The sequence below is a fragment of the Dasypus novemcinctus genome, chromosome 6 (genome assembly GCF_030445035.2).
Source record: "Dasypus novemcinctus isolate mDasNov1 chromosome 6, mDasNov1.1.hap2, whole genome shotgun sequence".
Taxonomy (NCBI): Eukaryota; Metazoa; Chordata; class Mammalia; order Cingulata; family Dasypodidae; genus Dasypus; species Dasypus novemcinctus.
The window spans coordinates 97,543,581-97,560,065 of record NC_080678.1 but is presented as its reverse complement, the minus strand read 5'-3'; the positions used below and the strand labels follow the sequence as shown (position 1 = coordinate 97,560,065).

The 16,485-nt window shown below is 53.7% G+C and overlaps 1 protein-coding gene across 1 annotated transcript in view; it reads left to right on the top strand.

Annotated features, from left to right (window-relative positions):
* The window catches only part of LOC105744277 (anthrax toxin receptor-like), a 68,111-nt gene that overhangs the window by 19,571 nt on the left and 32,055 nt on the right, over positions 1-16,485 (top strand). The window contains exons 3-12 of the mRNA XM_071215559.1: positions 139-210; positions 1,392-1,473; positions 1,580-1,613; positions 10,879-10,958; positions 11,036-11,104; positions 11,419-11,499; positions 12,302-12,362; positions 13,700-13,798; positions 15,386-15,455; positions 16,354-16,432. Of these exons, the coding sequence (XP_071071660.1) occupies positions 1,453-1,473; positions 1,580-1,613; positions 10,879-10,958; positions 11,036-11,104; positions 11,419-11,499; positions 12,302-12,362; positions 13,700-13,798; positions 15,386-15,455; positions 16,354-16,432 (594 nt within the window). The 5' untranslated portion in view covers positions 139-210; positions 1,392-1,452. The remainder of the gene's footprint in view (positions 1-138; positions 211-1,391; positions 1,474-1,579; positions 1,614-10,878; positions 10,959-11,035; positions 11,105-11,418; positions 11,500-12,301; positions 12,363-13,699; positions 13,799-15,385; positions 15,456-16,353; positions 16,433-16,485) is intronic.

The following is a 16,485-nucleotide window of genomic DNA, read 5'->3' as shown; positions in this document are numbered from 1 at the left end:
GGGCACTGCCTGGTGGGGAGTTGGCCCAGACGTGAGACGCGGTGGGGAGGGGGCAGCTGGCTGGGGGCCTGGCCTGGCTGCCTGGGTGTGCAGCTTCCAGCTGTGAGCCACCTCTCACGAGTGGGCACTTCCTCACAGCCCAAAGCTGAGGATATCCTTCATCTTGTACTCCGATCACGGCACTACCCTCTTGCCGCTCACAGCAGACAGGTAAGTGGCACCTTGCCTTCTCCAGGCAGAGGCAGGAAGAGTGGGGCTGGCGGAGCACCTGGTGGGCTGCAGGGCTCAGGGCCCTTGGGGATGCCAGTGCCTGGAGCCCCAGCTGGGCTGAGTGGGGAGCCAAAAGACTGGGGGTCATGTGGGCCTGGGGGTGGCGTGCAGAGAGCCGTGCTGGGAGGCTGGCACTGCCTCTCTGGGGAGAGGGGTTGTGTGTGTATAACAGGAATGGGGGGCTGGGGAGTGCAGGAGATGTGAGCGTACAGGGGGGACACGTCCAGGGAGCCCCGAGTCCTCAAGCAGCAGCCCTGGGGGCGCGTGGCCTGCAGCAGAGCTGGGGCAGCCTGGACTAATGCTCCCACAGGACTGAGGAGGGGTGGGGCAGAGGGGTGGGGTGGGGCCTGAAGGGTCCCTGGGCCTGGGAGCAGAGGGAGCCCGACCCCTTTGGGGGGTGTGGGGAGCGTGTGGCCACGGGCAGCAGGTGCAGGGTCCTGGAGGATCTGCTGTGGGGGCAGAGGCCAGAGCACAGGGGCTGAGCAGCCCCCGCTAGGCTGTCAGGACAGTGAGATGGGGAGGGGGAGGGGGTCCTAGGGGAAGAGGCACCTGCAGGAGGAGGGGCTTGCCCAGAGAGGCGGAGCCTGCACACCAGCCTCCAGGGGTCCCAGCCCCACCTCCTAGACTGGGTGGGCCTGTGAGGCCACCCCCACTGCCCCCCCACCACAGCCCACGCTCCTCCCAGCTTTCAGCCTCTCTCCCCCAGCAGCCCAGGAACCCTCTCTGGCCTGTTGGCTACTTCCTCTAGCGCCTACACAGGCAGCTCGTGGGGCTGAGCCCCCCAGGGGGTTGCGGAATGGGAGGGGGAGGGCGGCCTAGAAGCAGGATGAGCTTTCCCAAACTAAACCTCCCATGGGCCGCCTGCCGGGGTCCCACAGGAGTTCGTGAAAACACCAGTCCCTCATGAGGCTGACTTGCAGCTGCACGTGCAGGGACGGTCAAAGGCAAGACCCCCTGGGACTGGGGGCCGTGGGCCAGGGACAAGCTCCGAGCAAGCCAGGTTGAGCCCATGGGGACAGCGGGGCCCTGTCTGCGTGAGATGCACCGTGTCCTTGCACGTCCACGCAGAGCGACTGTGGGAGGCCACGCCCACCTCCACTGCCTTTTCTGTTTTGTTTCAGGAAAAAAATCCAGGAAGGTCTTAAGGAACTTAAAGCTGTAGTACCTGTAGGAGCTACGTACATGGATAAAGGATTTGAAATGGTACAGACTGCTAGAGCTCAGAGAATTTTTCCAGATTGATTAAGTTTTCGGACTATTCCTTGGATCATCTAATGCCTCTCTCCCAATGTTCCTTCATTTATTGCAGGCAAATGACCAAATTGCAAAAGCCACCGCTGGAGGTAAGCCCCCTCCTGCCCTTCGTGGTCTCAGGGGTCAAGGGCAAGGCCAGGCTTGGGCATCAGCGCATTCCAGGTCCTGATCCCTCCCCCACGTTCTAGCTCTGAGCTGAAGGAAGTTCCTCACGGTCTCCGAGTTACAGATTCCTCCTCTGGACAAGGAGGCTAAGTTAATACCCATTTTGCCTTTATGAGAACTAAAGTGCCTGCTTGCACCTTTGGTCTTGAGAGGCTGCAGGTGCGTCCAGGTGAGGCCACTTCCCTCTCTGACCTGCATTTGGGAAAAGAAAAGGAAGCAGCCAATGTTTCCGCACAGACGTAGGGTTTGGTTTACAGAATGTCTTCTCGATTGCCACCCTTTGCTGCCCACTGTGGCCTCTGAGCTGCACTGTGGCTTTCGGCTCTTCTTCCTTCCACCCTGTGCCTCCCTCCCTGATGGTGCTGGGTGCTGTCCTCAGACCAGGACTGACGTCCTTCCAGGTGTTACTGGATTTTATTTAGGTTCTTTGACTATGCTGCAGAAACAAATTTCAAGAACATGTCAGGGGAGTTAGGCTAGTAATTTATTCAGGTAGGGAGGAAGGAGAAGTGGGAGATAAATAACAGATTAGGGGTTCCAGGTAGAGAGGAAGGGGCTGAAAAGTGATAAAGAGAGCTAATTTACAAGCTACACTTCCCCATTATAGATTATAAATGCCCAGGTTTACTTGTGTGGCCACATGGCAGAGGGAAAATGGTGAGATCAGTGCCCAGAGGGCAGGAACAGGTCCAGGGGCAAGAGGAGAGTAGAGAGTGAGAACATGCATTCAGGCCCCATGCCTGGCTTTTTGAACTATTAATTATTCTGCCCCTTTGCTAATGGCAGGGGAGGGGTTCCAGCTGTTTGCTCTTTTGACTGATTACCTTGCCCATCAATTACCCCGTGAGCGCCCAATGACAAAGTCCTTGGAGAATATCCGGGGCTTCTCCTGCCTTCCAGAAGAAGTCTTTGTTCTGAGAGGCAGAATCTTGGGGAGGGTCCTCCAGCAGCCGTCTTGGGGGTTACTGATGTCCACGTGGGCTTCTTGCCAGGTTCCAGACCCATCTATTGATTCCCTATCTTACGAGCCTGCTTCATACCCCCCTCAGTGAGTTTATACTGTCAATCTTAAAGGGGTGCTGAAGGGAGATGATCATTTTTCTGTAGCTACATTCTACTGTTTAGGGGCAGTAGGCTCTACCTGACAAGTGTAAAACTCCCTTGCTCTTCTATCTCAGTTGGAGGAAGATGGATCTGGCATCCTGTATGAAGCTGGATGAAATCCTCATATGGCTAACAAGATATTGATTCTGGAAGAAATAAACTTAATTAGAATTTTTAGAATATATGGTCCTACTGAGAGAACACTGGACCACAGAAGTAGAAAAGGCCAGGTGTCTGTAAAGGCTGCACTTCTCTGACAGCAGTGGGTTTTATTTTGCAGGTTTTGAATACTGTTTAGGACTGTTTTAGAGTAATTAACATAGAGATGACTTTCTTCCTTAAGGAAAGGACATACTATTCCCGTGCTGTAGTTAGCATGTCAAGTGCCCTGCGATTTTGCATCACCACAGCAGCAAGAGTCTGCTTGCTGTTTTGGAGCTTCTAAGGCAAAGCTGGTTTCATTTATGATGTTAGGTAGCTCTAGGGAGTAACTAAAACAGATAATGGGGTTTGGTATAGATTGCCAACCCCAGTTTTCAATGGAGGTGGTTATGCCTAAAGCAGCCAAGAGGGAGATGAGAAGAGACATTGCCTTTTTCAAATGAAAACAGACAAGGGTTTTCTTAAGGTGATGGGTTAAAGACCCAGATGATACTTAGCTTTGTCTCTTGAAGAGGTATTTTAGGCCATCCAATGGCTGGCACTCGTATGACCCATCAGGTGCTTCTGGTGAGTCAGTACGTCCTTGGACCCCTGGCTTCACTCGGGATAAGTGTACCCAGCTGGCAATGCCTTTAACTTTAACAGTGGTGGGAGTGATTAAAACCACAAGCTAAGGTCCTCTCCAGTTAGGCTTTAATTGAGAGTGAGGCCTGTTTTCTTGCCAGGTTTTGATCAGAACCTGGTCTCCAGGTTTACTTTGGGTAAAGATAATTCATGGGTAGGAAGAATTTTGTTTCCAAGCTCCTGGATGACTTTTGATTTTTCCCTAGGTTGATAAAATATTTTGTGAGCTCTTGAATTTCTGGATCTAGTACCAGGTCCTGGGTAAGGAAAGGCTGCCCATAGACCATCTCAGAGGGGCTCAGCTGAGGTGGGTCTTTGGGAGCTAAACATAGCCTTAGGAAGGCCATGAGCAGACTGGTGACCCAAGGGGATGCTGTTTCCTGGCAGAGTTTAGCTAGAATCTGTTTTAAGGTGCAGTTAAATCTCTCTGCCTTCCCTGAGTATTGGGGCCTCCAGGAGCCACGGAGATGATATTTAATTCTGAGGGCAGCTGATAGGCTTTGGGTTAGTTTACTAGTAAAGCCCATTATCACTTTGGAGGGACTTAGGAAGTCCAAACCTGGAACTATTTCCTTATGAGAGCTTTAGGCACCTCATTTGCTGTTTCTCTTCTAGTGGGAAAAGCTTCCACCCACCCAGTAAAAATATCTACCACTACTAAGAGGTACTTAAGCCCTGCAAGATGGCATGTGGGAGAAGTCTATCTGCCAGTCCTCTCCAGGGTATGATCCCTGCACCTGGACAGGGAGGTTTAAGGGGGGAGGATGGTGAAGCCTCCCATTGTCTGAGTTATTAACTGCACACAGGGAGCAACTCCCGGTAACTTCTTTGACTGTCTTCACCAGGCCCTGTCCTTTGAAAACCTGTTTGGCTAAGCTGGTTAGGGCTTCCCTCCCCAGACGAGTGGCTTGGTGAAGTCCATGAAGGACTTTCCACTGCACTGCTCCTGGCAGGTAGACTTGAGTATCCTTACCAAGCCACCCATCAGCCTCCAGGGTGAAGCCCAGGCTAGCTGCCCTGGACAGTGCATTACTGTTATTTCTTGAGGTAACACTATGGCTTCCAATAAGCCTAGGATTTCTTGCCTGTGCTTAATAGGTGATCCACTGTTCGTAAGCAGCTTCATTCTCACCATATAGTAGAGTGAGCATGAAGGACAAGGAAAGCATACTTAGAGTCTGTAAATATTAGCCTGTTTCCCAGCTACTAGCTTTAAACTTTGGGTAAGGGCAATCAACTCTACTTTCTGGGCTAAATTTCCAGGGGGGAGAGATTTGGCTTCTATGGTTTCAAATTGAGAAACCGCTGCATAGCCTGCCCTTTTAATTCCTTCTTTAATAAAACTGCTTCCATCTGTGAACCATTCAATGTCTGGGTTCACAAGAGGCGCATCTTTTAAATCTGGCCTGCTTGCGTAGTTTTGGTTAAGAGTTTCAAGGCAGGAGTGGAGAAGGGGCCCCTCAGGATCTGACTTTGGCCGTCTACTGGTAGTAGGGTGGCTGGGTTGAGAGTCTGATCTGTTCTTATCTGCACCTTAGGGGTCTCTAGTAATCGAGCCTGGTATTTAATTAACCAAGTACCTGTAAGCCACTTGTGGCTCCTGGTCTCAAACATGTCCTTCACCTGGTGTGGGGTGAAGACTGAGAGGTTGTCCCTAAGTTAGTTTGGTGGCTTTCTTAATTAAAAGGGCTGTTGCCCCCATTGCTCTTAGACAAGGTGGCCATCCCTGTGCTGTACTGTCCAGCAGTTTGGAGAAATAAACTACTGGTGGAGAAATTCCACCCAGTTTCTGGACTAACACTCCTAGACCCATCCCCTTCTCAGTTATGTATAGAAAGAAAGGCTTCCTTAGGTTAGGAATTCTAGGGCTGGAGGGCCAATTAAGGCTTGTGTTAGGACACGGAAGGCAGCTTCCTGGCTTGTTCCCCACTCTCAGTGTTGGTTATCAGCCTCTGTAATAGCACTGTGAGTGGCTGGGCTATCTCCCCAAACTTAGGTGTCCCCAGTCTACAGTAGCCAGCCGTTCTAGGAAAGTCCTCAGCTGCTTCTTTGCTTGAGGTGGGGGAGTACTAGTGATGGCTTGAACTCTTTCTGGGGAGAGAGACCTTTCCCCTGGGGCAAGGAGGAATCCTAAATAGGAGAAGACTTTCTGCTGAGAGATGTGTGCCTTGGATGCTGACCTCCTATAGCCCCTATCAGCTAGGAAATGAAGGACCGAAAAGGTGTTGACATCGGAAACTTCCTTCATTGGACTGCAAAGCAATAGGTCATCCACGTATTGTAAAAGGACACTGCGGCCAGTGGAGATCAGCTAGGTCCTGAGCTAAGCATTCTCAAAAATATGGGGGCTGTCTTGGAACCCTTGAGGCAACACAGGCCATGTAAGCTGGCCTGGGGGCCTAGAGTTGGACTCCTGCCATTCAAAGGCAGAAAGGAATTGGGAGTCCAGGGGGAGAGGAATGCAGAAAAAGGCATCTTTCAAGTCTAGATAAACCAAGACTAGTCTTGTCTAGTCTTGGTTTAAATAGCACTGTACAGCGGCTGGGCTACTGTACACCAGTCGCAGTTTCCGGGACCTGATTTAGTAGAGTGTAATGGTTGGGTACAACTGGATGAATGGGTATTACAAAGCTATTGACTGTTCGGCTTTTTCACAGGAAGAATCAGCATGTTGCTGGGAGATTGGCAGGGAATTACTAGGCCATTCCCCAAGAACAATTTAACCGTGGGCTGGAGGCCTTTAACAGCCTCCTCCTTGAGGGGGTACTGCTTTCTATGAGGGTATGGCTGGTTAGTATCATAAGAAATGGAAACTAGGGGAACTGGAAGAACCCTTCTGGGTATCCCAGTTTCCCAGACAATAGAATTTACTCTTGATTGCCTGGGGAATAACTGCTGATGAGACACCTGATTTTGATGAGGGAACCCTGGCTAAACACAGTTCCACATTCTTCCTTTGAGCCCTGGGCTGTAGGCACCTTAGAGGTTCTATTGATCCCTCCTAGTTTAATGCAGGGTCCCAGGGTACAAAGCAAATCCTGCCCCAGTAAGGGGTTGGGACATTTAGGGACAATTAAAAATTGATGGCTTATGATTAGGTTTCCTATTTGGCAGAGAAGAGGCTCAGTGAAAGATCTCATTTTAGTTTTACTGTCAACACCCACTACCGCATAGGTTCTGGGGGAGGGAGGTTTGGAGTGACAGGTCAGAACTGAATAGGTGGCTCCTGTATCAATTAAAAAATTAATTTCTTTTCCTGCCATGTCGAAGGTCACCTGGGGCTCCTCTAGTTCGACGTTCCATGGAGTCATCCAAGGAGCTGCTCTTTGCCCTGGGCCCCCTCAGTCCTCCATGTGGGGAGGGGGGCTGGTGCCACTAGGCCCCGGGCTGGGCTCCACCTCCCCTTCAGGATTCGGTGCTCTCCTGAGTCCAATGCCTGTTTTCCCAGACTGGGGCAGGGACTGGGGGCTCCTTACGTAGTTCAGGGCAGCTTTTCTTCCAGTGTCTTCCACAGTTGAAGCAGGATCTCAACAGTCTGGAGCCTGAGCTGGGGTGACCCTGGGATGGTCGGCTGCTCTTTATGGTAACTGCAAGTAGCTGAGCCTCCTGCCTGTCCCTCTTTGCCCTCAATTCCTCAAAAGTCTGGTCACAGTTGTCAAAGATGGAAAACGCTACTTTTAAAAGAGAATTCATTTAGGTCCCAGGACCTAGAGCTAGCTTTTGGAGTTTCCTTTTCATATCTGGAGTTGCCTAGCTGATAAAATAGGTTTCCAATACAACCTGTCCCTCCAGTGAGTCTGTATTAACTTGGGTATACTTTCTCCTAGCTTCTAGTAGTCTCCCTTGAATCAGGGCAGAATTTTCCTTTTCCATCTGGGTTATTTCCTGCAGCTTATTATAATTAACAGACTTGACAATGTACTTTTTCATTCCCTCTAGTAGGCATGCTATTGCATGGTCTCTTCCTTATGTCTGCTTGCCTTCTTTGGTAGTTCCAGGTAGGATCAGCCTCTGGAACTGCCACAACCCCTCTAGCTTATTGCTGGGGCTGCTGGGCAGCCTTCCCATCGGCATGCCCCTGGGCTGCTTCCCAAATTCAGCAGTTTTTTGCAGGGACATAGCACAAGACTAGGATGACATGTGTGTCTCCTCACGCCAGCTCAAAATTTAGGGTTAACTTCTGGAATTCCTTGGTAAACTTATCTGGGTCTTCTGAAAATCACCCCAACTGTTCCTTACACTGAGTTAAATCTGTCATAGAGAAGGGAGTATGGACTCTAATTGTTTCTGCTTCCCTTATTGTGTAGAGGCCGTTTTTGCATCCCCTATTAAGGTGGAAAGATGCTCCACTTCTAGTGACTCCCACTGGGGTAGCTATAGGCACATGAGGCATGGAAGCAGGGGCTGGAGGGGGAAACTGAGGAGGGGATCATCTAAGATAATCACCTCCTTTTCAGGGAGTGGTTTCACTTTCTGAGCATAACATAACTTACAAGATCCACTTCACCTCATGTCCTGATATAGAGCCATAAAAAGCTGAACATATGAAACCTCTGACTGCTTTCTTTCCTTCTCACACAGGAGGTCTGTCTGCAAAATATGGTCATAATATAGGGCACCATTTACAGGCCAATTCTGGCCACCTTCCAGGCTATACTGTGGCCATGCAGTGTAGCAAAAGAAGATCAGTTTTTCCTTCCACCCTTCAGTTGGTAGGGTTGTCCAGTTCTCGAGAATACCCCCCACTGGGGAGTCTGCTGGTATGCTTGCAGCTGCACCCATTATTCTAGGAAGAATGAAGAAGCACCTTTTAGTCGACGGTTCTGGCATCCCAGAGTCCTAGTCTGACTAAAATGTTCACCACTCCACATAATTTGGAGCTGAAGCTCTGTCTCAGTGTCTCAAGAATTTCAATTTTCAGAGCCTGCCTGGCCCACAAGCATCCTTGTGGGCGACCTAGGTCCTGGGTGATATTTTATTCCAGATATCAAATCAATGCACCCAAGCTGAGTTGGTGGGAGACTGAGCAGCAGCCCCAAATCAAAGCACCTGAGATATCTGTCTCAGGGGATATTTGACTGCTCTCTGAATGGATGGGCCCAAGGAATGGGGGCCCTTCAGTTTCCTGCTCTGGTTCTCAGCACCCCGACTTTCCAGGGCCCAAGACCCACTGCACTCGACATGCCCAAGCCTTCAAAAGTCTTGGGGGACATGCAGAGTTACTTCCCACCACCCGGGGAATCAGGGGCTCTGATGCCAGACATTTCCGGGGCCACCTGGACTTGGAAGACAGATCAAATAGATCAGATGCCCTCCAAGCCCAAGAGAGCTTCCTCCTCCTCTCCTTTCAGAAGCTCAAGGCTGTCCTAGTTCTATGACTTTACTGTCTGATAGTTTCCCAGTTAAACCAGCCATCAAAAGGCCATTAAGTGATTGATGATCAATTGCTCTAGCTAACAGGCTTTGGGGCCCTGGGGCAATAGCTTCCTGGCTAGACAAAGGCACTTTCCATTTTTACTGTTTTTAAAACATTCCAAAGCATTCTAACACAAACCTGTAAAGAGAAATTCATTAGCAAGAAGTAGAAAGGTAAAACACTGGTAAAGGTTAGATCAGGAGCATCCTGTGGTCCCCAGGGAAGGGAACAGCATCCGTCTTGGCTCAGCCCATCTTGGCTCAGCCCACTGCCTTCCCACTTCATGCCCCAGGTAACTGGGTGTGGCCAGATAGGAATGCCATTGGCAAAGTTGTGGATGCACTGGGAGGGGCAAGCCCCCTGCTCTGCCACTGCCTTGCACCTCCTAGGGGACAGGGCAGGAGAAGGCAAAGGCAGGCAGGCCTGAGGACAAAGACTCTGGCTGCTAAAAGGGCTTGAAAAAGAAGTTTCACAGGGCCCAGTGCTCTGCCGGGAACCTCCGTCTTGGCAGGGCCATGATTTAAGCCACTGCCCTATGACACAGCCATCCTGGCTGGGGTCAGATGGCACAAGCCTGGGTGCATGGCAGTGACAGAGCCCCAGTCTCTTCCCTCCAGGGATTACATCCTGTGGGGGCTCATAGGCAAACCTGTTTAAAATGGGGAGCCCAAGGAAAGCATTAAGCAGGCTGTAGGCCATAGCTTCACTCACCAATAAACTCTAGGACCGGCTCTGCCAAATATGTTAATGGATTTTATCTAGGTTCTTCAACTATGCTGCAGAAATAAATTTCAGGAGCATGTCGGGTGAGTTAGGCCAGTAATTTATTCAGGTAGGGAGGGAAGAGAAATAGGAGAAAATAACAGATTAGGGGGCCCAGGTACAGAGGAAGGGGCTGAAAAGTGATAACGAGAGCTAATTTACAAGCTACACTTCCCCATTATAGATTATAAATGCCCAGGTTTACTTGTGTGGCCACGTGACAGAGGACAAACCGTGAGAGCAGTGCACAGAGGGCAGGAATGGTCCAGAGGCAACAGAGTGGAGAGAGCGAGCACCTCAGGCCCCCCACCTGGCTTTTTGAACTATTAATTATTCTGCCCCTTTGCTAATGGCAGGGGAGGGGTCCCAGCTGTTTGCTCTTTTGATTGATTACCCCACCCATTATTTCCCCAAGAGGGCCCAATGACAAAGTCCTTGGGGAATATCCGGGGCTTCTCCTGGCTTCCAGAAGAAGTCTTTGTTCTGAAAGGCAGAATCCTGGGGAGGGTCCTCCAGCAGCCATCTTGGGGGCTATTGATGTGGACTCTGCCAGGTTCCAGATATTCCTTATCTTACTAGCCTGCTTCACAGGTTTCATAAGTGGGATGCACTGGGGTTTGTAGAGCCCTTAGCTGGGCACATGGTCCCCCATCAAGGGCCTTGGCCAGGGGCCCTGGTGCTCAGGACACTGGCAGGAACCCCCAGGCCTGATGGTTCATGGTCCCCTTGCCCCAAACCTGCAGCCCACCCTTTATGGTAGGTCAGCCTGCAGCTCTCTTTGCTGTTCTGGAGTCTTCCACCTCTCAGGTGTATGAACTGGGTTTCCCTTCCTAGCACAGGTGGTACCATCAGGTGGGGGAGGGTGGGGCAGCCAGGTGTCTGGGGCACCAGGTGGGTGCTGGGCTCAGGCCCTTCTGCCTCTGGGGTCTGCTGCAAAGCATGCAGAGTAGGGTGGCTGACACATGTGCCTCCCAGTGAGCTGCCCACACCTTGCTTGTGAGGACTTGGTGTGGGGCCCTGGGCTGTGTCCTGCACGGGCAACCCTGAGGTTCTGCCACCTGCAGCCCCCTGGTGCACCCCAGGTGCCGTTCCCATCTGGCCCCTCTTTGCTTGTCCCTCAGGTAAGAAGGTTTCCAGCATGATCATAGCCTTCACTGATGGGACGCTAGAGCCAGTCGTGTTTTCAAACACTAAGTCTGAAGTGAGTTCAAGCCACAGTCATGTGCATTTTGCTCCACATCTTTGGATGAATTGTACTTAACACCTTCTCTCTCTCAGGCTCGAAAGGCTCGGCATATGGGGGCGACTATTTATGCTGTGGGTGTAAAAGACTTTTTGCAATCGCAGGTAATCAGAACTGGAACGCAGGGGCTGCTCTTGAGCCTGGGTGGGGGAAGGTGTCAGAGGTTGCTTTCCCAGGCTAGCCCAGGGATGGTTTCCTAACCCCCTCCAATTACTTGGGGCCACCCCTGCCCACTGCAGAGGATGGGAACGGTGGGCTTGGGCACACCCCAGCTGAGGGTGGATGGGCCCATCCCCCCCATGAGTTCTGCTGCAGATGAAAGGATCTGGTCCAAGGGTAATGGGCAGTCTGCTGCCTGTGGACCCCACCGCCCCCTCAGTCCCCTGGCTGTGGGTCCCTGTCACTCTCCTCCTCATAGCTGGAAGGGTTTGCAGACACCAAGGAGCATGCGTTTGGGGTGCTCGGAGGTTTCAAGGCCCTGCAGAGCATCACTGACAAGGTGAGTGGGAGCTGGACACAAGGAGGGGTGGGCGTGAGCGGCTGTGGGAGCTGGACACGAGGAGGGGTGGGCGTGAGCAGCTGTGGGAGCTGGACACGAGGAGGGGTGGGCGTGAGCGGCTGTGGGAGCTGGACACGAGGAGGGGTGGGCGTGAGCGGCTGTGGGAGCTGGACACGAGGAGGGGTGGGCTGTGGGAGCTGGACACGAGGAGGGGTGGGCGTGAGCGGCTGTGGGAGCTGGACACGAGGAGGGGTGGGCGTGAGCGGCTGTGGGAGCTGGACACGAGGAGGGGTGGGCGTGAGCGGCTGTGGGAGCTGGACACGAGGAGGGGTGGGCTGTGGGAGCTGGACACGAGGAGGGGTGGGCGTGAGCGGCTGTGGGAGCTGGACACGAGGAGGGGTGGGCTGTGGGAGCTGGACACGAGGAGGGGTGGGCGTGAGCGGCTGTGGGAGCTGGACACGAGGAGGGGTGGGCGTGAGCAGCTGTGGGAGCTGGACACGAGGAGGGGTGGGCGTGAGCAGCTGTGGGAGCTGGACACGAGGAGGGGTGGGCGTGAGCGGCTGTGGGAGCTGGACACGAGGAGGGGTGGGCTGTGGGAGCTGGACACGAGGAGGGGTGGGTGTGAGTGGCTGTGGGAGCTGGACACGAGGAGGGGTGGGCGTGAGCGGCTGTGGGAGCTGGACACGAGGAGGGGTGGGCGTGAGTGGCTGTGGGAGCTGGACACGAGGAGGGTGGGCGTGAGTGGCTGTGCTAGAGGAGGGGCCGCTCTCAGCCTGCCCCTCCACCCCGCTCTGTGTTCTAGCTGGGGGAGAAGAGCTGTATTGAGCTCAAGTCTCTGGATCCTGTTGTTGCCTGCGTGGGAGGTAAGAGCTGAGGAGTCACCGCTGTGGTCACAGGTGTGTGTGTGGAAATGCCTGTGTGTGGGTGAAAGGGCATGTGTGCCCGTGGTGTGCACATGTGAGTGCTTGTGTGCATTTCTGCATGTTTCTGTGTGCCTGTGTGTACAATAATGTGGTGATGTGGGCATATGTGTTCTGTGGATTGTGTGCATGTTCACATGTGTCTGCTTGTATTTTTGTATTTAGTGTATACGTGTGAGTGTGTGTGTATGGGCATGCATGTGTGTGCATGCAAGTGTGAGTGTATGCACCAGGGTGAATGTGTGCATACGTGTGTGCCCGTGCATGTGTGTATTTTTGAGAATGTGCATGTGAGAGTGGATGTTTGTGGATGTGTGTGCATGGCATGTGGTCTTGTATGCATGTGGTTATGTGCATGTGTATGTCTACGTGTGGGCATTTATGTGTTTATGCTTTCTATGTGTTTGTATGTTTGAATTTGTATGCATGTATTGTGTGTGTGGTGTGAGAGTGTGTTTGAAGTGTGCAGGAAGGTTCACTTCCCTGGAGCCCCTCAAGCTCGGGGCTGGAATTAGCGGGCCTGGGTCAGGAGGGAGTGCCGTGTGGAGGAATGGGTTTCAGGCAGACAGACCTGCGTGGAACAGCGACGGCATGGGGACCCCCTGCCCTCCCTGCAGCTGCTGTAATGTTTGCCAGGGGCGAGGCCCCGGACGGCCCCTCTGTGTCAGCCTTTCTGACATGCATGCCGAGACCAGCATGGGCTGGGGGTGGTCCCTGGTGGCCAGGAAGAGGCAGGAGCTGGTGTAGCTGCCTCAGGGCTCTGCACCCAGAGGTAGGATGGGACTGCCCCTGTCACGAGGGCTTCTCAGGAGCAGGGTCCCGGGGGCTTCCCCGCCACCCTGGGTACCAAGAGGACAGGGTGAAGGAGCAGCCCCTGTGTGTACAGAAGTCCCACAGCTCCAGGCCTGGGGGCACAGCTCAGGCAGCCTGGGTGCCTCGGGCCTGCCTGGGCCAAGCTCTGCTCTCACCTGTACCCCAGGGGTGACTCCGCCCACTACCAGCATCCCATGGGTTTAGGGAGTCCCGTGGGATTTCGGGGTCAGAAGCCCCTGACTTGCCACTGGGGTTGGGTGATGGTGGAAGGAGCCTGAGGACACAGGGCAGCCCAAGCCCCTCCCAGTGGAAGATGCACCTGCACGGGGTGGTTCCCACAGTGCCAGCTGCCTTCCCTGAGCAGCCTTGGATGTTTGTTTTGGGGAAAGCCCACCTTGAGTGGTAAGATTAGAAGGAACTCAGCCCTGCACTCTTCCTCACAAGCCTATGTCATGTTGTCCTTGCAGGAGAATACCGAGTGGTGGTTCGGGGAAGTGGCCTTCAGAACACAAGGGACAAAAGCTCAGTTATTTGCAGATTTAAGTTCACTGACAACAGCATTTGGGGTAAATATCTGCCTCGGTTCATTGGAGTGAAAGGACCCCACACAACGCTGTGTCGCCTCTCAGCCAACCTTTCCCCGCCCTCGCCGACTGTGCACTGGGGTTAGAGGCAGCGTGGGCAAGCAGGGGGCGGGCCAGGCCGGTGGGGGGCTGGGGGCTGGGCCCCCTCCCACCCTGACTGGAAACGCCCCAGGCACCTGGAGCAGGGCTGAGTTCCGCCTCACAGGGCGTCCTCCCCAGGGCCAAGGACGGAGGCCGCAGGTGGCTCTGAGGGCATGGGCAGCCAGCCTGGGCCCTGCGCCCTGCCTGGGCCACTGGCCCCTGCAGGGAAGGTGGCTCATCCTGAGCTGAGATGAGGAGCCCTGGCCAGGCCTGGGCTCCAGAGTCCGAGGCCCAGGCCCCAGGGCCTTGGCTCCTGAGCCTGTTTTCTTTCCTGTAACACGAGCGTGCTGGTCACAAGATCTCATAAGAAGAGTGGGAGGTGCCCTTGAGGGCATAATAATTGTGTGAAAATGTAAGAAGCAGCCTATTACTTGGAGGCACTGAGGTGCCAGGCACGTGGCTGAGGGTGAGCGGCCTGAGGAAGCAGAGGGCCCAGCAGGCAGCCCCCTCGGACACAAATCCCGGACATCGCTCAATTCATCTGCAAAAATTCTAATTTCTCTAAAAGAGAACTTGTTCCTGTAAAAGTTAGCGCAGGCCACACGTCCTAAGTAGATGTCCCTTCACCTCTAATTTCTGTGCCTTCCCAGATTTTTGTTGTCACAGCACTTTGCACTCTCTGACATTTATTTCATTTGTAATTTCACTTTGTTGGATCTTCTGTTTCTCTACCCAGGCCCTAGAATGTCCCTCCCTTGACAGTTCTCTGCCCACCTTGTTTCTGTTAAATACCATCTTAGTTTGCCAGAGGGCTGCTGATGCAAAGTACCAGAAATGGGTTGGCTTTTGAAATGGGAAATTTAGTACAATAAAACTTCCAGTTCTGAGGCCATAAAACATCTACATGAAGGCACATTCCGAGACGCTTTCTCACCAAAGTCAGCCACTGGTGAGACCACCCTGCCATGTGGCAAAGATGGCGGCCATCCCTGCTGAGGTCCCCGCCCTCCCTTCTGGGCTCACCATCTCCTCAGCCTCGAGCTGCTCGGTGGGCCCAGCCCCCTGGGGGCTTCGCTGCCAGCGGCCCTCGAGTCCTCTCTCACGTGGCCGCATCAAAATGGCAGAACTCCCTTTTCCTGTGTGTCTCTGTCTGTGTCTCTGTTTATATAAGACCCAGAAAGAGGGTGGAGGCCCAACCTGAGTCAGGCCTCACTCACGTGATGCACTTGAAAGGGTCTCACACCCACAGGAATGGATTATTTCAAGGCATAATATTTTAAGGGGTTTCACCAAACGAAAACTCACAAATACCACAGCTGCCCAGCATCTTGGGCAAGGCCAGGGATCCCCAAGTGTCTCTAAGGAAATGAAGGCTGAGAGAGAGGCCAATTGTCTGTCAACATGAGCGCAGCTTGCTGAGGGCCGCAGGAGGTGGTGGCTGGATGAGCTGGCTAGTGCACTCACCTGCTCATGTGATTTGCCTTTTAGATGAAACAGCAATCACTGTGGAAGAGAAATTCATAACTTGCCCAGGAGTAGAAATGGAGGAACCTGGAGAGTAAGTGCCCCGGTCTGGGGACCCTCGTGGCAGGAGGCCAGATGGGCAGTGGTTTAGGGGCCCTGGGTGAGGACACCCTTGGCCAGGGCACCCGGGGAGCCCTCTGTACCTACCCTGATGGGTGGCCCTGGGGGTGGGCAGGGATCCACATGGCCCGGCTCCGCTGAGGACGGCAGAAGGTGGAGGGTGCCTGCCTTAGTTTCCCCATGCTGTGACATCTACCAAGCCCTGGGTTGTCTTGACAAGAGGGATTTCTTGGCTGCCGGTGCTGGGGCTGGAAGCTGGCTCCCTCCAGGGTGGGCAGCGCTCTGGTGCTGGCAGCTGGCAATCCTGGGGTCCCGTGGCTCCCCCACCACACGGCCACGTGCTCTCCTCTCTCTGCCGGGTTCCCAAGGACTTCCAGTGTCTTCTCCTCCAAGTGGCTTTCCCTTGAAAGCCCCCAGTCACAGCACTAAGGGCAGTCTCATTCCCCTGACCACAGTGTAGTGATGTCCTCAGAAGGTCTGTTGACGATGGGTTACACCCCAGGACTGGGTGCATGTCATGAACATGGTTTTTTCTGGGGCATGTGCTTCAGCCCATCTGGTTCCAAAGGGCTCCTGCCACTCACCGGAGCTGAGCCCACGTGCCCTGCCCACACGGAGGAGCTGAGGGAGCCCCCACGTGGCTGCGGTTCACGTGGCACATGGCCGCATGGTGGGCAGATGATGCCGGGCTCCTGGGGCCGGCCGTGTCCCTCGGGGTCTCCAAGCCAGGCTGACCTCGTGCTCTGGGGAAGGAGCTCTCGCCCCATTCTCTCCACTACCCCGTTGCCTTGCTGGCAAAGTCATTGCACCCAGGAGAGCTGGGGGCCATGGGGAGACCTGCTTGTCACCGGCCCATCCCCTCTGTGCTTTAGGAAGGTCTTCGTTGAAATCAGCCTCAACAAAGGGAATAACTTCTTTGCCAACAACCTTAGCTTCACCAGTGTCCTGTGCGTGAGTACTGGGTGGGGTGCCCCCGTTATGGGGCCTGTCAGCCCAGCCCTGAT